At 40.7% G+C, this 21938-nt stretch overlaps 1 protein-coding gene across 2 annotated transcripts in view; it reads left to right on the forward strand.

Moving 5' to 3' along the window:
• The window catches only part of LOC130355629 (cytochrome b-245 heavy chain), a 71419-nt gene that overhangs the window by 12814 nt on the left and 36667 nt on the right, over positions 1-21938 (forward strand). For both annotated transcript variants that reach the window (XM_056556012.1, XM_056556011.1), the window contains exons 2-6: positions 2698-2894; positions 11900-11995; positions 13451-13561; positions 18965-19049; positions 20081-20229. In XM_056556012.1, the coding sequence (XP_056411987.1) occupies positions 2850-2894; positions 11900-11995; positions 13451-13561; positions 18965-19049; positions 20081-20229 (486 nt within the window). In that variant the 5' untranslated portion in view covers positions 2698-2849. The remainder of the gene's footprint in view (positions 1-2697; positions 2895-11899; positions 11996-13450; positions 13562-18964; positions 19050-20080; positions 20230-21938) is intronic.

A 21938-nucleotide genomic window follows, 5' to 3' on the forward strand; every position in this document is an offset into this window, starting at 1 on the left:
GTATGTGGGCCAGGTTAGGCAGCCAGGTATGTGGGGGTAGTCAGGTATGTAGTCCAGGTATGTGGGGGCAGCCAGGTATGTGGGCCAGATATGTGGAGGCAGGCACACTGCTTGCTGCATGGGGGTGGAGGTCACGTCCTCTCTCTGTGTAGACCGTAGATGCAGCTAATGCAGAAAGGAGGCTTTTCAGCTGTGTGTGTGTGAGCCGCGCATACAGCTGAAAGCAACTTTAGCCTGCCTGGGGATCCGGGACAAGTGTCCTGGATCCCCAGTAGTTGTGGCGGCAGTGGGCCCTTTACCCGGCTGGGCTCTCTGATGAAGTCCGATTAGACCGACCGGTCAATCCGCCCCTGACTCTTGCGCTTTTATTTTTGGTTGTTGTCTTTTCTTATTGGATATTGTTCAATAAAAAGCTTTTGCCAACCAAAATATTTATATGTACTTACACCTAGCATTTCCCTAAAGGGGTATTCCAGTCCCTTAAAACCCATCCCCAAGTGTCTATCTCCAGAAGGGGACCCCAACTTTTTATACTGCCTTGAGTGGTGGGTTGCCACATACTCTATACATTGTGTATGGGAGTGCTAGAGGTACCTGAGTACACTTCTGTGGATTAAGGGATTAGATTGTGGGTCTGAAATACCATTTTATTAAAAAAAATGATATATCATAAATAGACATAATGGGTATCAGCACCCGGTTAACAACCTCAATTATGTTAAAAAATATTAGTAGAGATTTTTGATCATCTAGTGACAACATTTTATATAGGGCAATACTGAGCTTCTCAACTTCTTACATTGGCTCTTGTGCCTCATGGGCCTCACAATCTAAATTAACCTTTACATATGTCTTTAGAGTATAGGTGGAAACCAAGGCAAACACGGGAGAACATACAAACTCTATGCATATGATTCCTTTGGTCACTAGGGACAACCGCACTGGAACAAAACAAGGCTAACCACTAAGCCACAGTGGGTGTGAGCGCAACCAGTTTACTGTCAGCCTGCATGGATTACTATTACACATATCCACGTGATGCAGAACTTATAGAAGCCTTATCGGTTGTTGTGATACTAAGCATACAAAAAATGAGGCCTACCGCCTCATTGCTTCAGACATGTCGGGGGCTGTTCATGGGTATTTTGCACCTGTGCAACCGTCTTAATGTGGCTCGTCTGCATCCTGTTGGCAACTGGTATTTTCACCTGGTCTTGTTTCAGTATGCATACTTTCTGTAAAATGAAAAAGGCCATAACACATACATTTAGAGACAGCACTCTTCCCGCATCAACAGAAAATGTATGAACTTTAAACTTTAGCGGTCTGCAGAATCAAGTTCTTTGCGCCACTGTCTATGGTTCTTATTGAGGAGTTTTGCCAAGTGCTTTTTTGAGGAAACAAATGTGTGAAATCCTGTAGCGCATACATGAAGTGTCCACCCCAGACTGAGTACATCGAACAAAAGTGTATTAGTATAATCTTACATAGTTACATAGTTAGTATGGTTGAAAAAAGACATATGTCCATCACATTTTTTGATTTATTAAACAGAAAACAAACAAAAAGAATAAACTAACAGTAGGTAATTTTTTATTATTTTATCTAATTATGGGTTGGCATACAAAAGGACTTCACATTTTTTTTAGGATCCAGATTTAGAAAGTAATGCCAGAAATCGATTCCAGTTCACAGTTAGCGATAGTAGATCCCAGCACATGGTGCATGGAGAATGAACGATGCCTCAAATTTATTAAGAGGCTTGCTCCAGTGCACTTTCCCCTTTAGGGTACGTTCACACATACAGGATCGTGAGCAGATTTGATGCGCAGGATTTGTAACTGCCAATTAGAAGCTGTGCTCAGTCATCTACAGTTACCCCCCCCCCCGACCTACGATGGTCCCGACATACGATCATTACAACATACGATGGCCTCTCAGAGGCCATCGCATGTTGAAGGCAGCATCAACATACGATGCTTTTGTATGTCGGGGCCATCGCATAAACGGCTATCCGGCAGCGCAGACTACTTCAGCTGCCACCGGATAGCCGTTTACGGTGCCCCGTGTGGTCCGCTGACGATCACTTACCTGTCCTCGGGGCTCCAGCGCATCCTCTTCGGGATCTCTGCATCGTCGGCACTCTCCATCGTCATCATCACGTCGCTGCGCACGCCGTCCCGTTATCCAATAGGAGCGGCGTGCGTAGCAACGTCGACGGAGAGCGAGGATGCTGGGGAAGCAGAGGCCTTGCCGGAGCGTCGGGGACACCCCAGGGACGCAGCGACAGCAATGGAGGGCGACATCAAGGGCAGCGGTGACGGTCCGGAGCAACGGGAATATGTGAGTACAACTTCCAATACCAGTGGTCTTCAACCTGCGGACCTCCAGATGTTGCAAAACTGGGCGTTGTAGTTTTGCAACATCTGGAGGTCCGCAGGTTGTAGACCACTGTCCTATACTTTACATTGCACGGATCCCTCAACATACGATGGTTTCAACAAACGATGGTCCATTTGGACGGATTACCATCGAATGTTGAGGGACCACTGTAGTTTATATTGAAATCTACATCAGAAAAACCTGCACATCAAATCTGCGTACGTGTAAACGTACCCTTAGACTACCATATCAAATACCATTCATGATAAATTCCTCCTGTATATTTTTTAAGCTTATGTCTTTTTGCTTTTGTAGTCACAGAGGCCGGTCATGTATGAAAAAAAGGAAACTGAAGAAGTATCAGTTTTCACTTCCTCTCAGATATATTTCCATGCAGCTGGATGATACTGTGCCTATATCATAGACGTCCCTCCAGCCAGAGGAGCTAGTGCGACTAGTGTGCTAAGATGAGCAACTGGGTGGGCAATGAAGGGCTCTCCATCATTGTAATTGTAAGTAGACACAATGCTGACAATCTTTAAATTATACTTAGTAGTTATTAGTAATCTACGGAAAATGTTGTATTAATAGGATGTAAACGTAATTAAATTGCAGACAGCTTGAATATAAACTGAAACTAAAAAATGTTATTCATGAGTTTATATTTTTTTACAATTTTATTTATGATTTTTTTCAACTTTTTTTTTTGAGATTTACAGAACACATTGTGAATGCATTTTAATGCTCTCAACAGCTCTAGAACCAAGGGAATTTCTAGCAATTTTTCAATTCCTATGCAATAAAGAAAAAAATGTAGCTTCCTTTTATTCTCCATAGTGTAATATGACTATTTCATAAAAATTGCTTGTAACTCTTATTCCTCTCTGTAAAGATGTCTTACAGCCAAATGTCTCACAGTAGGCTTAACCTTAGGCTATGTACATACCGTGTAAAATGAAATGGGATATTTTATTTTGCGCATTGTTGGCAGTAATCTGCACATATTCAGCATTTTAGCTTACTATGCTCAAAAATGTGCTTAGAATTTTACACTGTCTGAACATAGACTTAGAATAGTTAAAATACCCAATAAGCAAAATATATAAAAAAAACAATTTCCTCTGAAATGTCAAAGTAGCATATAAATTAAATAGGTTTTAATTTGACATAAAAACTATTTTAGGGCATGTTCACATGGGCAAAACCACACTGAAAATAGCACCTCAATGGTCTCTTATTTTTCCGTGAGGATAAAACATGCAATGCAGTTTTTGAAAACCACTCATTGTTTTCTAGTCTCGTATTAAAATCAATAGGAGATTGTTTTTAACCCCTTAAGGACACAGCCCATTATGACCTTAAGGACCAGAGCATTTTTTGCACATCTGACCACTGTCGCTTTAAGCATTGATAACTCGGATGCTTTTACTTAAGAACTTGATTCTGAGATTGTTTTTAGTGACATATTCTACTTTATGTTAGTGTTAAATTTTCGTCAATACTTGCATCATTACTTGGTGAAAAATTTCATGAAAAGCTTGAAAATTGAAGCTCTAATAAATAAATTATATATTGATTAACATATATAATATGTCTGCTTCATGTTTGCATCATAAAGTTTACATTGTTTTCCTTTTTGAAGACATTAGAGGGCTTCAAAGTTTAGCAGCAATTTTCAAATTTTTCATGAAAATATCAAAATCAGAATTTTTTAGGGACCAGTTCAGTTTTGAAGTAGATTTGAGGGTCTTTATGGTAGAAATACCCCATATTGGACCCGACTATGAAAACTGCACCCCTCAAAGTATTCAAAATGACATTCAGAAAGTTTGTTAACCCTTTAGGTTTTTCACAATAATAGCAGCAAATTGGAGGAGAAAATTTAAACTCTTCATTTTGTACACGAACATGTTCTTGTAGACCCATTTTTTTCATTTTTACAAGGGATAAATGGAGAAAATGCCCTACAAAGTTTGCAACTTAATTTCTCTTCAGTAAGAAAATACCCCATATGTGGATGTAAAGCGCTCTGTGGGTGCACTTCAGGGCTCAGAAGGGAAGGAGCGACAATGGGATTTTGGAGAGCAAATTTTGCTGAAATGGTTTTTGGGGGGCATGTCGCATTTAGGAAGCCCCCTTGGTGCCAGAACAGCAAAAAAAAAAAATACATGGCACACTATTTGGAAAACTAATCCCCTCAAGGAAAGTAACAAGGGATATAGTGAGTTTAAACACCCCACAGATGATTAACGAAAGTTTGTCAAAGTGGGACGTGAAAATGAAATTTTTCACTAAATTGCTGGTGTTACCCCAAATTTTTCATTTTCACAAGGGGTAATAGGAGAAAATGTCCCCTAAAATTTGTAACACCATTTCTCTCGAGTAAGGAAATAACCCATATATGGATGTAAAGTGCTCTGTGGGTGCACTAGAGGGCTCAGAAGGGAAAGAGCGACAATGGGATCTTGGAGAGTGAATTTTGATGAAATGGTTTTTGGTGGGCATGTCACATTTAGGAAGCCCACTCTGTGCCTTAACAGCAATATGGCACACTATTTAGGAAACTACACCCCTCAAAGAACATAACAAGGGGTACAGTGAGCCTTTACACCCCCCAGGTGTTTGACAAATTCGACTTGAACATTTTTAATTTGATTTTTTTCCACTAAAATGCTGGTGTTACCCCAAATTTTTCGTTTTCACAAGGGTTAAAGGGTACCTCTCATCAAATAAACTTTTGATATATTTTAGATTATTGAATGTTGAGTAACTTTCCAATAGCATGGGGGCTTTGTAAATGCACATGGCCCCCCGACTTCCATTCCAACCAAATTCTCTCTCCAAAAGCCCAATGGTGCTCCTTCTCTTCTGAGCCCTGTACTGTGCCCGCAGAGCACTTTACCTCCACCTATGGGGTATTTCCATACTCAGAAGAAATGGGGAGAAAAATGTGGGGGGCTTTATCTCCTATTAAAGGGTACCTCTCATCAAAAAAACTTTTGATATATTATAGATTAATGTATGCAGAATAACTTTAATTATTGAATGTTGAGTAACTTTCCAATAGCATGTTAATGAAAAATATGCTTCTTTCTATTGTATTTTTCCCGATCAGTCCTGTCAGCAAGCATTTCTGACTCATGCTGGAGTCCTAAACACTCAGAGCTGCCAGCCTGCTTTGTTCACAGCCAAACAGGCTGTGAACAAAGCAGGCTGGCAGCTCTGAGTGTTCTCCTTTGTGAACAAAGCAGACTGGTAGCTCGTAGTGTTTAGGACTCCAGCATGAGTCTGAAATGCTTGCTGACAGGACTGATCGGGAAAAATACAATAGAAAGAAGCATATTTTTCATTAACATGCTATTGGAAAGTTACTCAACATTCAATAATTAAAGTTATTCTGCATACATTAATCTATAATATATCAAAAGTTTTTTTGATGAGAGGTACCCTTTAATAGGAGATAAAGCCCCCCACATTTTTCTCCCCATTTCTTCTGAGTATGGAAATACCCCATAGGTGGAGGTAAAGTGCTCTGCGGGCGCAGTACAGGGCTCAGAAGAGAAGGAGCACCATTGGGCTTTTGGAGAGAGAATTTGGTTGGAATGGAAGTCGGGGGGCCATGTGCATTTACAAAGCCCCCATGGGGCCAGAACAGTGTACATGTGACCCCATTTTGGAAACTAAACCCCTCACTGAATGTAATAAGGGGTACAGTGAGTATATTTTTTAGTTTTGGCTAATAATTCTGGGAACATAACCTATTTTGTCATTTTACGGCCCACTGTACCCCACTAACTCAGTGTACCCCATGTAAAGTGTTCCTTGAGAGGGGATCCCGCTGTTCTGGCTTCATAGAAGCTCAGTAAATGCTCAAGGCCCCTGATTGGGCTCCTGCTCTTCCGAGACCTGGTGTGCACCCGCAGAGAAGTTTACGTGAAGATATGAGGTATGTCCTTACTCCAAAGAAATAATTTACAAATTTAAGGGGACATTTTTTCCTATTACCACTTGTGAAAATGAAAAATTTGGGGTAACTCCAGCATTGTAGTGTAAAAAATAAAATTTTTCCTTTTCAAATCCCAATTTAACGAACATTTATCAAACACCTGTGGGGTGTTAAGGCTCACTGTACCCCTTGTTACATTCCTTGAGGGTGTAGTTTCCAAAATAATATACCATGTGTTTTTTTATTTTTTGCTGTCCATGCACCATAGGGCTTCCTAAATGGGACATGCCCCCCCCCCCCAAAAAAAAAAAAAACATTTCAGCAAAATTTGCTTTCCAAAAGCCAAATGTGACCCCTTCTCTTATGAGCATTGTAGTTCGCCCGCAGTGCACTTGCTATCCATACATGGGGTATTTCCATACTCAGAAGAGATGGGGTTACACATTTTGGGGGGCATTTTCTCTTATTATCCCTTGTAAAATTTGGGGGAAAACCAGCATTTTAGTGAAAATGTTTTTACACATCCAACTTTAACTAAAAGTCGTCAAACACCTGTGGGGTGTTAAGGCTGACTGTACCCCTTGTTACGTACCTTCAGGGGTGTAGTTTCCAAAATAGCATGCCATGTGGGGTTGTTTTGCTGTTCTGGCACCATAGGGGCTTCCTTAATGTGACATGCCACTCAAAAACCATTTCAGAAAAACTCACTCTCAAAAATCCCATTGTCGCTCCTTCCTTTCTGAGCCCCCTACTGCGCCCACCAAACACTTTACATACACATATGAGGTATTTCCTTACTTGAGAGAAATTGGGTTACACATTTTGGGGGATTTCTCTCCTTTTGCCCCTTATAAAACTGGGTCTACCCCGATATCCCCCCCCCCCCAGGTTTGGAGATGTGGGGTGGTTTGGGCGATGTCCACCACATATTTTGGTCCTGTCCGCTCATACGTCCGTATTGGGGGGTGGTCCAGAAACTGCTCTGGGAGGTGCTGGGTGTTTTGGTTCCATTAGACCCTTTAGTTTAGCTATTACACCTATCGACTAGAGCCCTGTCCAAAAAAAACATTCAAGCTGTTTTTGCATATGGTCTTGGTGGCCAAGACCCTTATTGTCAAACATTGGAAGAGGACCCAACCCCCATCAGAGGATGAGCTGATTGCCAGGGTGCGGGAGATTAGTTCCCTGGAGTCTCTGACGGCCTCCCTTAATAATACTACACAGCAGTTCTTTTCGGTATGGGACAGATTCACTGATGGGCAACCTCCCTGACTTGTACTCACCTGATCGGACCTTTTCTTTTACCCCCCTTTCTTTCTGTTACCTCTTCTTCTCTCACTTCTCAGTGTTCTTTTCCTTTTGTGTTTCCTGTCATTGTGGTCCATTTGTGTGTTGTCCTTCATTGCGGTTACTGTTTTTCACCATTGGTGTTTTGAACTATGTTCAAAATTGGGCTGGCTTGTCTGGTCTGCTCTCTTATTATCATTTTTATTATTTTTGCTGTCTGTTATTTTGACCTTTTGGGGATATTTCTTCCCATGATGTTTCTTACTTGTATGGTTTCCTATGTCAAACTTTAATAAAAATTACAGTTTAAAAAAAAAAAAAACTGGTTCTACAAGAACATGCCAGTGTAAAAAAATTAAGATTTTGAATTCTCTCCTTCACTTTGCTGCTTTTCCTGTGAAACACCTAAAGGGTTAACACACTTACTGAATGACATTTTGAATACTTTGAGGGGTGCAGTTTTTATAATGGGGTCATTTGCTGGGTATTTCTAATATGAAGACCCTTCAAATCCACTTCAAATCTGAACTGGTCCCTGAAAATTTCTGATTAAGAATTTTTTTTGAAAAATTGGAAAATTGCTGCTGAACTTTGAAGCCCTCTGATGTCTTCCAAAAGTAAAAACATGTCAACTTTATGATGCAAACATGAAGAAAACATATTGTATATGTGAATCAATATATAATTTATTTGGAATGTCTATTTCCCTTACAAGCAGAGAGCTTCAAAGTTAAAAAAAAAAAAGCTACATTTTTACATTTTTCATAAAATTTTAATAAATGATGCAAGTATCGGCGAAAATTTACCACTATGTTAGATTAGAATATGTGACGAAAAAACATTCTTGGAGTCAAATTCATAACTAAAAGCATCCCAGAGTTATTAATGCTTAAAGTGACAGTGGTCAGATGTGCAAAAAACACTCTGGTCCTTAAGGTGAAAATTGGCTTGTTCCTTAAGGTAAAATGGGTTTTTATCCATGTGAACATGTCCTTACACTAAAAATAGTGTTGGTATCACTGTGTACTTGTAAGGTCTGTTCACATTACAATTATAAGCAAACTATTTTGAACCAATACATTTTTTATAAATTTTATGGTTCCTCCTTTTATATGGGCACTGTGCTCTCTTCTGCCTGATAGTACTCCTCTGTTCTCTCTCCTGTCTGATAGGACTCCTCTGTGTTCTGTCTCCTGCCTGATAGTACTCCTCTGTGCTCTCTCCTGTCTGATAGGACTCCTCTGTGCTCTCTCCTTTCTGATAGCACTCCTCTGTGCTCTCTCCTGTCTGACAGCACTCCTCTGTGTTCTCTCCTGTCTGATAATACTCCTCTGTGCTCTCCCCTGTCTGATAGTACTCCTCTGTGCTCTTTCCCTGTTTGATAGTACTCATATGTGCTCTCTCCTGTCTGACAGGACTCCTCTTTGCTCTCCCCTGCCTGATAGTACTCCTCTTTGCTCTCTCCTGTCTGATTGTACTCCTCTGTGCTCTCTCCTGTCTGATAGGACACCTATGTGCTCTCTCCTGTCTAATAGGACTCCTTTGTGCTATCTCCTGCCAATAGCACTCCTCTGTGCTCTCTCCTGTCTGATAGGACTCCTCTGTGCTCTATCCCGTCTGATAGCACTCCTCTGTGCTCTCTCCTGTCTGACAGCACTCCTCTGTGTTCTCTCCTGTCTGATAGTACTCCTCTGTGCTCTCCCCTGTCTGATAGTACTCCTCTGTGCTCTTTCCCTGTTTGATAGTACTCATCTGTGCTCTCTCCTGTCTGACAGGACTCCTCTTTGCTCTCCCCTGCCTGATAGTACTCCTCTTTGCTCTCTCCTGTCTTATTGTACTCCTCTGTGCTCTCTCCTGTCTGATAGGACACCTATGTGCTCTCTCCTGTCTAATAGGACTCCTTTGTGCTATCTCCTGCCAATAGTACTCCTCTGTGCTCTCTCCTGTCTGATAGGACTCCTCTGTGCTCTGTCCCGTCTGATAGGACTCCTCTGTGCTCTCCCCTGACTGATAGTACTCCTCTGTGCTCTCTCCTGTCTGATTGTACTCCTCTGTGCTCTCTCCTGTCTGATAGGACTCCTATGTACTCTCTCCTGTCTGATAGGACTCCTCTGTGCTCTCTCCTGCCAATAGTACTCCTCTGTGCTCTCTCCTATCTGATAGGACTCCTCTGTGCTCTCTCCTGTCTGATTTTACTCCTCTGTGCTCTCTCCTGTCTGATTTCACTCCTCTGTGCTCTCTCCTGTCTGATAGGACTCCTCTGTGCTTTCTCCTGTCTGATAGAACTCCGCTGTGCTCTCTCCTGCCAATTGTACTTCTTTGTGCTCTCTCCTGTCTGATAGCACTCCTCTGTGCTCTCTCCTGTCTGATAGCACTCCTCTGTGCTCTCTCCTGTCTGATAGGACTCCTCTGTACTCTCTCTCCTGTCTGATAGGACTCCTCTGTGCTCTCTCCTGTCTGATAGGACTCCTCTGTTCTCTATCCTGTCTGATAGGACTCCTCTGTGCTCTTTTCTCTCTGATAGGACTCCTCTGTGCTCTCTGCTTTCTGATAGGACTCCTCTGTGCTCTCTCCTTTCTGATATCACTCCTCTGTGTTCTCTCCTGTCTGATAGGACTCCTCTGTGCTCTCTCTCGTCTGATAGTACTCATCTGTGCTCTTACCTGTCTGATAGTACTCCTCTGTGCTCTCCTGTCTGATATGACTCCTCTGTGCTCTCTCCTGTCTGATTACACTCCTCTGTTCTGTCTCCTGTCCTATCTTATGGGACTCCTCTGTGCTCTCCTGTCTGATAGTACTCCTCTGTGCTCTCTCCGGTCTGATAGTACTCCTCTGTGCTCTCCTGTCTGATAGGACTCCTCTGTGCTCTCTCCTGTCCTATCAGACAGCATAGAGGAGTGCTAGCCCACCATCACTTACTGGACTTTGTCCATGCCTGTGCTTCAGCTTGTACAAAGCCATGATTTTATAAGCCATGATTTCTATAAAAAGTATATTAGAAAGGATAATGTTTTGCCAAGATGTACTACATTTTTTATATCTGACAGTGCCAATTTAATTTTGAAGTAGAAGATACAGCTTTTCATGTGAAGTAAATAGATAATGTAATTTAAAGGGGTACTCCGGTGCTTAGACATCTTATCCCCTATCCAAAGGATAGGGGATAAGATGCCTGATCGCGGGAGTCCCGCCGCTGGGGACCCCCGTGATCTTGCACGTGGCACCCTGTTTATAATCAGTCCCCGGAGTGTGTTCGCTCCGGGTCTGATTACCGGCGACCACAGGGCCGACGGCGTGTGGCATCACGCCTCCACCCCTGTGTGACGTCACGTCACACACCGTCGGCCCTTTGGTCGCCGGTAATCAGACCCGGAGCGAACACGATCCAGGGACTGATTTTAACTGAGGTGCCACGTGCAAAGATCACGGGGGTCCCCAGCTGCGGGACTCCTGCGATTAGGCATCTTATCCCCTATCCTTTGGATAGGGGATAAGATGTCTAAACTGGAGTACCCCTTTAATAATGACAGTTTTCCTTTAAAGGATCACTGAGTTTTCACAAAAGTTTTGGCATATTCTAGGGACAGGTCCTCATAATGTAACTTTATACATTGTAGTGGGGAGAAGGAACACCCAACCTCCTGCTTCTTGTGAGTTCAGGGTCTAAACACCCAGACCGCGACTGATCAAAACTTTTGACATGTCCCCTAAGCACAACAGCTTAAGCAAACAAGAAGAGAACACTGAAGGAAATTCCCAGGGTGTATCATCTTGAATAGAAAGTTACAAAGAATTTTATCTTAAATATTACTTGTTAAATACCCAATTTTTAATGGTTACTTTATAATTTCTTATTTTAACAGACCTTTTTAGGCGCATTTTATAAATGTTCAGGTATGCTTTATGTTGTACAAAACAACAATTACAGGAAGGAATGACAGATGTTTTACTTTCTATATGATGCTTTGTGCTCCATGGATACCGGATAGGAATACATACACCCCTATGGCATTGCAAGTCTGTTAATTGGGTAAAAAAAATTGTGCCTTCAGTGACAATTTAATGTCCACTGTAGAGTCCATATATAAACAAATGATATCTGCAGTGCTTTTATAATAGTGCCCAAAGTGACCATGTAGTGACCGTGTAATTGTGATAATTAGGCAACCGCTATTGAACACTGGCACCTCTCTTCAGAAGAACCATATACTGTATAGGCATTGACCTTACAACTGAACTTAGTTATAACACATAATAATTCTCATAAATATTATTATATTTCAGCTGGCATGGTTGGGAATAAACGCTTATCTTTTCTGGAATTTCTACCTTGTCTATGATGATGGTATAAGATATGTGTACTCCCGAGAACTTTATGGTGTAAGTATCTCTAGAGTCTCTTTTTAGATCACTGTTAATTGGAAAGTACCCACATATGCTTTTGGTGAAGTCTTGATTCAGTTACATTCATAAAAATATTTCCATAATAAGGGGTCATCCACACTACTGAATCTCTGCCTGGAGATATTCTGGGCGGAGATTCCATCTGGAGCAGGCGCTGGCAAAACAAGCCGGCGCTAGGACCGCTTGAAAATGTATTTCCAAGTGGATTCTGTTAAAAAATCTGTAATTTTTAGCAATCAGTATTGTCTTTTTGTCTGCTGTTAAGTATCACACTGAATAGCCAACATTTCTTCTCAAAATGAAGACTAAAATGTGTTGTATTAGTCCCTTTTTCTCTGTAGAATGTAGAGCCTTTGCAATGTACAGGTGGTTAGGAATCTCACTGGATATTTTATGATTAAGATGTCACATTATGTCACCATGTGTCAGCAAATATTTTTCCCTAGAAACACTGTAAAGGCTTCTAATGAAACATGATATTTTTCTCACCATCATTTCTCACAATTTTTAGTAGAAAAATAGTTTTATCACCTCTCTTTTTGCCCATTAATAAGTTCATGCAGGAGATTTAGGGTACCAGGTGAGATGTCTTAAAGTCTGACTTCCCAGTTTATGTTTTATAACTATACAGTTGTAAATGTTAAATAAATAGACTCATGGTTATTATTCCTGATTGTGCATTGGATTTACTAAAACATGTTTATTAAAGCAAGGGTTACTGCTAAGCTCTTTTCACATCATGTTTTAGGGCTTGCATATAGCTAAAAATTGTAAAAATGTGAAAAAGCTATTCCGACATAGAGCACAGCATGTTCCCGGCGAGTCCATTGACATAGACTGCATTCGGCCATTAAAGGGGTACTCCGCCTCTAGACATCTTATCCCCTATCCAAAGGATAGGGGATAAGATGTCTGATTGCGGGGGTCCCGCCACTGGGGACCCCAGGGATCTCGGCTGCAGCACCCTGCGGTTATTACTGCACAGAACAAACTCGCTCTGTGTGTAATGATGGGCGATACAGGGGCCGGAGCATCCTGACATCACGGCTCCGCCCCTCATGATGTCACGGCCAGCCCCCCGTTTGCTCTGTGCAGTAATGACAGTGGGGTGCTGCAGCAGGGATCCTTGGGGATCAGACATCCAAAAGGCATGATGACATACAGTCCTGCGTGTTCTTGTTAGTCCAAAGGATAGGGGATAAGATGTCGGGGCAGAGTACCCCTTTAAAGTCAATAGGCCTAACAAGAACACGTAGGACTGTATGTCATCATGCCTTTTTGACATTTTGCTGATGCACAGCCCAGTGGAGACATGAAAACATGGTGTGATTGCAGCCTTATTGAGGGAACACTGCCAAACAAAACTACATGTCTATGAAATTCTTTCTTGTACAATGTTTTCACATGTATATTATTATGTTTTTATTGCAGTCTGCCCTAGCCTGGGCCAGAGCACCAGCTGCCTGCTTAAACTTTAATTGCCTCCTTATCCTTCTTCCAGTATGTCGGAATCTACTTTCATTTCTGCGTGGATCCAGTGCGGTAAGGCCATAGCAAAGCTAGTCTCCTAAAAGGGATATTTCAGTACAAAAATATGTATATGTTTCAGGGCCTGGGGTTATTAAATAGAATAGTAATCATTTCCTAATCTGATTTCTCACAGCTCCTGTTACGGTTCCTTTCAGTCCCCCACTGCTTATCTCTTCTCTGTTGGTCCTAATGTGTACCTGTCATAAACTACAAAAAAAAACAACAACACAGAAATGTATATGTTGCTTAGTACCTAATCATGTACATCAACTTTTTATGCCTTTATCACCTATATTTATCATATAAATCATATCTCACAGTGTTAGAAAAATCCTCTCAGGGTAAGGGGACATGCCCCTCCCATGTGATGGTGGGAGGTGATTGGTGTGTCTGCTCATGCAGCCTTGTCCATGAATCATCTCTTGTCCATGACTCATGGACAGGCTGATGCTGCTGCAGGACTGGTTAGTGTCCCAGTAGGTATGGGGACCCTTAGTGGTGGGATTTTCAGGGGCCGTTTTCTTTATTAAATATTTACACATTTTTTAACAACCATATTGCAATAGGTCTTTAATTTTCATCAGTAACAATATATAAAGTTTTTGGATCTCACAGTGCCCATTTAATTTAAAAATGTATGTTGTCTTGTTTCTACAGCTCCTATGCAGGCTGTGAGGCAAAGTCTGTGCCCAAAAAACAACAACCAGTCCTTTAAGGGAATCTTTCACTAGTATCACCCGCACTAACCTATTGGTATAGGCTTGTAATGCAGGAGACACTGATAACACTGTACTTACCATTCCTGGATTTGTGTGTCCATTCTTGCGATATTCCTGGTTTTATTAATATGTTAATGATGTGTCTTGGTGCTCCCGGAGGGGGGAAGGTCCCCGAGTGCACAGTAACTTCCGGCTTTGATCTTCATAGGAAACGCCCCTTTCCCTGTGCTGATCCTCCTTTGCTGCAGAATGGAGCTCTATTTTGAAGCTAGGCCCCTTTTCTCTGCTGTGAAATCTCTCTCTTGTGAGCAGGGATGCCACGATGCCACCTCAGATGTGGTGCAGACTAAGCACTCAGTTTAAACCATGCTGCATTGTCAAACAGCATGAGTCACATTAAAAAATCTGACACAATCGTAGATTGTCTCCTCTTAGTAAAACTAAGTACGTTTTTGAATATGCTCCCCTTTATCTGCAGGTAAAATTGGCTTAAAATCTTAATCCTACCAGTACTTATCAGCTGCTGAAGTTGAGTTGTTCTTTTCTGTCTGACAACAGTGCTCTCTGCTGACACCTCTGTCTGTCTCAGGAACTGTCCAGAGTAGGAGCAAATCCCCATAGCAAACATCTCTTGCTCTGGACAGTTCCTGAGACAGACAGAGGTGCCAGTAGAGAGCACTGTTGTCAGAAAAGAACAACTCAACTTCAGCAGCTGATAAGTACTGGTAGGATTAATATTTTTTAATAGAAGTAATTTACAAACCTGTTTAACTTTCTGGAGCCAGTTGATACGAAAAAAAAATAGTTTTCCCCCGGAATACCCCTTTAACTTAAGATGTGACATTGGCCCATATTTACTAAAACTTAGACAGGGGGTAATTTAATAACATGCAAATTTAGATTATTTTTTCCTATAAGGTGAGCTAGTGTACACTAGTTGCAGCTGGTTGGTGTGTATAAAGATGCCTTTGATAAATGCGGCTAATGTTTACAGTCCCACCAGCTCAGCGGAGCTGATCGGGACCACCACAGTTAAACCGCAGTGTCCCGATCAGCTAAGAGGATGGTGGGAGGGCCCTCACCTGCCTCCTCGCTGTCCAATCATTGCTCTGAAGCTCTGTTAAGCCATGGCAAGCTGGAGCAGCAGAGAACCAATCACACTGATCAATGCCATACTATGGCATAGCATTGAATAGTGTATGCACTCAGAAGATTGCATGTAATAGTCCTCTATGGGGACTAAAAAATTGTGTAAAAAAAACAAAACAAAAAAAAGTTTATAAATGTAAATTAACCCCTTTCCTAATAAAAGTTTGAAAAAATAATGTACACAAAAATAAACATATGCGGTATCGCCAGTATATGTCCGAACTATAAACTATAAAAATATAATGTTAATTAAACCGCACAGTCAATGGCATATACTTAAAAAAAAAAATCCAAAATTGCGTCACTTTATATACCCTAACAAGATTATAAAAAGCGGTCAAAAAGTCCTATCAAAACAAAAATGGTACTGATAAAAACTACAGACCACGGAGCAAAAAAAACCAAAAAAAAACTTAGCCCTCACACATCCCCGTATATGGAAAAATTAAAAAGTTATAATTTTTTAACAAAAGTAACACAATATCAAACCTATATAAGTTGGGTATCATTTTAATCGTATAGACCTACAGAATAAAGATAACGTGTCATTTTTTACAGAGAATTGAACTGTGTAGAATCTGAAGCCCTCAAAAGTTAAACAATTTCTCTGCACAAATATATTTTTTTTGGGTTCATTGTAGATTTTGTGGGAAAATTATTGATGTCATTATAAAGTAAAATTGGTGGTGCAAAAAACAAGCCCTCATATGGGTCTGTAGGTGGAAAATTGAAAGCATTATGATTATTTTTAGAAGTGAGGAGGAAAAATGAAGGTGCAAAAATGAAAAAACAATGTAGTCCTTAAGGGGTTAAAAATAAACAGAAGAGAAACTAGAAATATGTAGTACTGCAAGATGTTGTTTTTCATAACTGTTGTACAAAGTGCAATGTGGTTGTTTCTCTGTGCATGCACTATGATGCCCACTATGGCCACCCACTGATTTAGCCTTGTCAGTCTCTTTATTGAAAGGGAAAATACATAATGAATGTACTCATGTTGTCGCCTTGATGATTAGCATACATCATATTGTTGCAATGTATCTAAAATGTGGCATACCCCGCTGTGTAATATCACGAAGTACAAGCATCCCTCAATAAGCACACAGAATAAACAGATATAGCCTTATAAGGGTAGAATCAGACACGCTGTTTTTTTAGGATGCTGCGAGATGCGTTCCCTCGTCTGGTCTGTCCGGCGTCCCGACTGAGGCGCTGGATACATCTCAACTGTCCCAATTGAATGGGATCAGTTGGATCATCAGTTTCCCTCAAGCGCTGTAGAAACTGTAGAAACTGAGCTGGATAAATGTGACGGCACCCTTACATTTCTGTAACTTTGCAGTACTTGCCACAATGTCACTCATACAGTTGTATTGCACATACAGGTATAATGGTTGTTTTTGATGTCAGAATATACATTTATAACATGCAAATAATTGGAGAAAGTATATTAACAAGTATTATAAATGAAATAAATATGCTATGTGGTCCTAATATTTATATTCACTCTTTGTGGAAAATGTTCAGATACTTTTGTTAAAATCACTCTGATATTCCCTTACTTCTCATTTTCTTCTTGCTACTTCCTCTTCTGCTTTATGTTAAATGCGCAATGATCAATCATTCTATTTCCCTATCTCAAATAGAGTAAAAATGGAAAAAAGCCGACCTATTCTATGTACGCAGGTGCTTTTTTAAAGACATTTCAGATTTCAAGGCTGGTTTCACCCATTTATATAGTGTGTTGCGTAGCAAAACCAAATGCGATGTTCATGTTTTGGGAGTTTTTAATATGAAAGCAGTGAAATCTATTAGCAGAAGTAGCTTAGCAGACTGATATAAAGATTTGTAGGGAAGAAATCTGTATAGCTTGAAATGTATCCTAAACCTCTGCTTGTTCTGAAATTAAGAGTCCAATGGGCGGCCTACTCAGTGACTGTACTCAGTAGTCTCTCTAGTCATGATCTTATGAGGTCAGGATATGAAGTCAGTATATGAGGATAAGCTATGAGGAAAGGATATAAGGTCAGGATATGAAGTCAGTATATGAGGATAAGCTATAAGGAAAGGATATAAGGTCAGGATTATGAAGTCGAGATATGAGGATAGAATGTGAGGATGGGATATGAGGTCAAGATATGAGGATGAAATATAGGGATGGGACATAAGGACGGGATATGAGGGTGAGAGCGCCGCTATATTTTCTCCAGCTCTTACTTCCTGATGATGTGAGAGCTGGGGAACGTAATAGCTAGGGAAAATATAGCGGCGCATGTGCTCTTCAGACAGAGCGCTGCAATCACGTGATGTGTGACTCCACACTAGGACGTAGAGTTGAATCCAATGCATATGCATAGTGGAGGGGCGGGCTTAGGAGCCTTACCACGGGAGCGGTAGGTGGCCAGCCGGCAGGGAAAACGCCTCCAGTTCGCTTACTCTCATTAGAAATCCCAAAACTTCAGAACAAGATATCTAGGCGGCCAGTTGACGAAAATAAGTAAGTGACCCCTTGTTTGAATCCTGTTCACCCACGCTATAACCCAATCTATTGGGTTTAGCGTTGGTGAACAGGCTGACAGTTTTCCTTTAAGTATACTGGTGATGGAGCTCTGAAACGGCCTCCATCACCAGTTTAGTGTACAGTGATCCCTCAACTTACAATGGCCTCAACATACAATAGTTTCAACATACAATGGTCTTTTCTGGACCATTGTAAGCTGAAACCAGACTCAACATACAATGTACAGACAGTCCAGATCTGTTAAACATGTCAATGGCTGGAAGATCTGACCAATCAGAATGGGCATTCACTGGTAAAACATCTGTATTACTGAAGTGTATGCACTGACTGATATCTGGTAGCGCCCCCTACAGTACAGGGAGGTATTACATGTTCTGTACTCTATACCTGTGCCAGGGTTAGCTGCTCCTTTGGACACCAGGTGAGGGCGACTCCATGTTACTTTTTTAGGACATTGCGTGTACTGTACAGGACCCCGAAGAAGCTCCTATCCTCAACATAGACCAGTGTTTCCCAAGCATGGTGCCCCCAGCTGTTGCAAAACTACAACTCCCATCATGCCCGGACAGCCTTTGGCTGTCCGGGCATGCTGGGAGTTGTAGTTTTGCAACAGCTGGATGCTCCCTGCTTGGGAAACACTGACATAGACAGTGATTTACAGCTCCCAGCAGATCTTTCTTACTTTTATATTTAAGGATTTGATTTATATATATTAGTTATCTACTTATTTTTCTTTATTCCTCACTTTTTCCTATTTTTGGATGACATTTTGGTGCCTTTAGAACCAATTACCAGGTTTCCATAGAGTTCTGGTCTCAACATACAATGGTTTCAACATACAATGGTCGTCCTGGAACCAATTAATATTGTAATTTGAGGGATCACTGTATTCACTGACAGAATTCAAAAGTCTTGAAAATTAAAAGGGAAGAAGTAGCAAAATATTGGAGAAATTTGAAAAATAAAATTTTAATTGCGTTTTTAATAAAACGATTATCCATAATTTTAACTTTTCTGTCTTTCCAGTGTTGTGGAAGAAGTCTAAGAAGACAGCTTGACCGAAACCTTACTTTTCACAAAATGGTTGCTTGGATGATTGCTTTACATACAGGTTAGTATGAAAAAAAAATTGTAAACATTATTTAGAAGTTAACAATAAACCATATAAAATGCTTTTAATGTTTCAGGGTTTATTAAACATAAATTATTCATATGTTGTATATAATCTGAACATTAAAAACATGGACATTCACTTTTACTATATTTTAAGCCTTATTTGGCACTCTCTCTTATGCTCTATCTGGCACTGTTTTGCTACAGTTTTTGCTATGGGGAAAATATTGTGAAAGCTATAGTGTTGACATAGAATGTGGTTTTTCCCAGAAGCAGTTCTAGGAATGAAACTGCAACAATGAAAACTGTAGTTTTTACATGTAGAACTAGGATGTGGTATTCCATAGAGGAAGTTCTAAGAATAAAGCCAATAATAAAACAAAAAAGCACTAGGGCCCTTTCTGTACAGTAAGCCTGCGTGTACAGTACAGACAAGTATATAGCAATATAGCTTCAACAACTTCTATGGAAAACCACATACCGTGCCCAACGAAATGTTAATTTACAGAGATCATGCAGGCCTATAAATCATAGTTTACTGGCAGCACATGCCCCGATGTAAATGGGGGATGTGCTGCTGACAGTAATGAAAATACAAGGCCAATCCGGCAGTTGCATGGTGGCACTTCGATCCCAATAATGGAACAGTGTAAAGTGCCTTTTAATGAGCGCCAATCCACTTGTATGTAGTTGATCTGCATTTATACAGTATGGGGGTAGTCTCAGAAAGAAGCCACATTCTATACTCTCAATGCCACCTTCCATAATGACTGGTTGAAAATAGACCTCTTTAGTTGTTGGTCCCTATAGCAAACACATGAAGTCAAAAACATGGGGACGAACCTGTAACTACACTTACTTTCTCTATTCTACTTATTATATTCATCCTAGATTCCAGACCCAATAAAATAAGGTCACTTCTTTATAGATGCTAATGTGCTAAACTCTGCATTGAAATTCCCTTCACTTTCTACTATAATGAAGTAAATCCTTCTGTGTTTATTATTGTTCCTTAATATTTTGCTATAGCTATTCATACCGTAGCACATCTGTTTAATGTGGAAAGGCTGGTGGATGCTCGAGTTGAGGCAGCAAATGGTTCAATACAAGCTGTTCTGACTGACCTTGGAGACAGAGAGAATGAAACATATGTAAACTTCGTCCGTTCAAAAGTGGCGGTGAGAATTAACATTTCTTATTAATTCCTTAAAGAAGCACTCTGGTAATTTTTTCTCTTTATATATATATATATATATATATATATATATATATATTTATATATATATATATGTGTGTGTGTGTAAATAATTTAGCTATTCAGTCATGTGATTTCATGGTGACCCTTATGCTCTCAATTGTAGCTATTAGAGATGAGGAAGCCGAGCCTGAGAAACCAAATCTCGCTCAGAACTTTGGGGTGACAAGCTTTCGAACTTTACCTAGCTTGGCTTGCATGAGCCTAGCAATGGCAGAATTTATAGCAGAAGCGGAACACATGGCATCTTTGCACCTGAATGAATGAAGTGTTGTGAACACTGAGATTACATCAGGATAACTCAAAATAACTTGCAGCTAGCAGCTGCTTAAGTGCCACAGCATGTCTTCTTGCTGACCCATAGCCTTCCAACCCCTTCTTGAATAATTTACAGAGTCCTGTCATTAGTCAAGGAGAGGCTAGGAGGTGAGTATGAGCGCGAAGGTGTGTCAAGCTAGGGCACCTTAGCTGCCCAGCTATGTCTCCTTGCCACTTGGCTGAGAAATTAAAAAGGCAATTTTAAGTTTGGCAACCACCATCAGCTAGTGCAGTTTGCTTTTATACCCTAACATCTATTTTTTAACCACCAATCTAAAGTGAAAGTGCACTTGGAAACATGTGTCAAATTTATTAAGAGTTAAAAATTCTTGCCAAAATGTGTACAAATAGGTAACTTTTATATGCCAGAAAGTTGGCATAGCAGCTTGATAACTTCCCTTCTTTGTGTGTTTTAACTCCTTGGGGACGGAGGGCATACCTATACGCCCTCAGCCCACTCCTTTTCTATAATGCGGGGCCACGCCGTGGCCCCGCATCATAGCGGGTCGGACCCTGCCTCTGACAATGGCTGGGGCCCGTGGCTAATAGCAATCAGTGCCGCGCGCTATTAACCCTTTAGATGCGGCATTCAAAGTTGAACGCTGCATCTAAAGTGAAAGTAAAGCACTGCCGGTTAGCTCAGGGGGCTGTTCGGGATTGCCGCAATGAAATCGCGGCATCCCTACCTTCCTTCATGCTGTCCTATCGCCGAATGACTGCTCAGTGCCTGCATGAGCAATCAAGCAGCAGAATCATTGATCAATGGTTTCCTATGAGAAACCATTGATCAATGCAAAAGATCAGTGTGTGCAGTGTTATAGCCCCCTATGGGAGCTAAAACATTGCAAAAAAAAAGTGGAAAAAAAGTGAATAAAGATCATTTAACCCCTTCCCTAATAAAAGTTTGAATCCTTTTCCCAATAAAAAAAACTGTGTAAATAAAAATAAACAAATGTCCTATCACCGTGTGCGGAAATGTCCGAATTAGAAAAATATATAGTTAATTAAACCGCACTGTCAATGGCATACGCGCAAAAAAATTCCAAAGTCCAAAATTGTGTATTTTTTGTCACTTTTTATATCATGAAAAAATGAATAAAAAGTGATTAAAAGTCCGATCAATACATAAATGGTACAGTTAAAAACTTCAGATCACTGCGCAAAAAATTATCCCTCATACCGCCCTATACCCAGAAAAGTTAAAAAGTTATAGGGGTCAGAAGATGACAATTTTAAACGTCTAAATTGTCCTGCATGTAGTTATGATTTTTTCCAGATGTATGACAAAATCAAACCTATATAAGTAGGGTATCA

This window comes from Hyla sarda, chromosome 2 (genome assembly GCF_029499605.1).
Source record: "Hyla sarda isolate aHylSar1 chromosome 2, aHylSar1.hap1, whole genome shotgun sequence".
NCBI classification, from domain to species: domain Eukaryota; kingdom Metazoa; phylum Chordata; class Amphibia; order Anura; family Hylidae; genus Hyla; species Hyla sarda.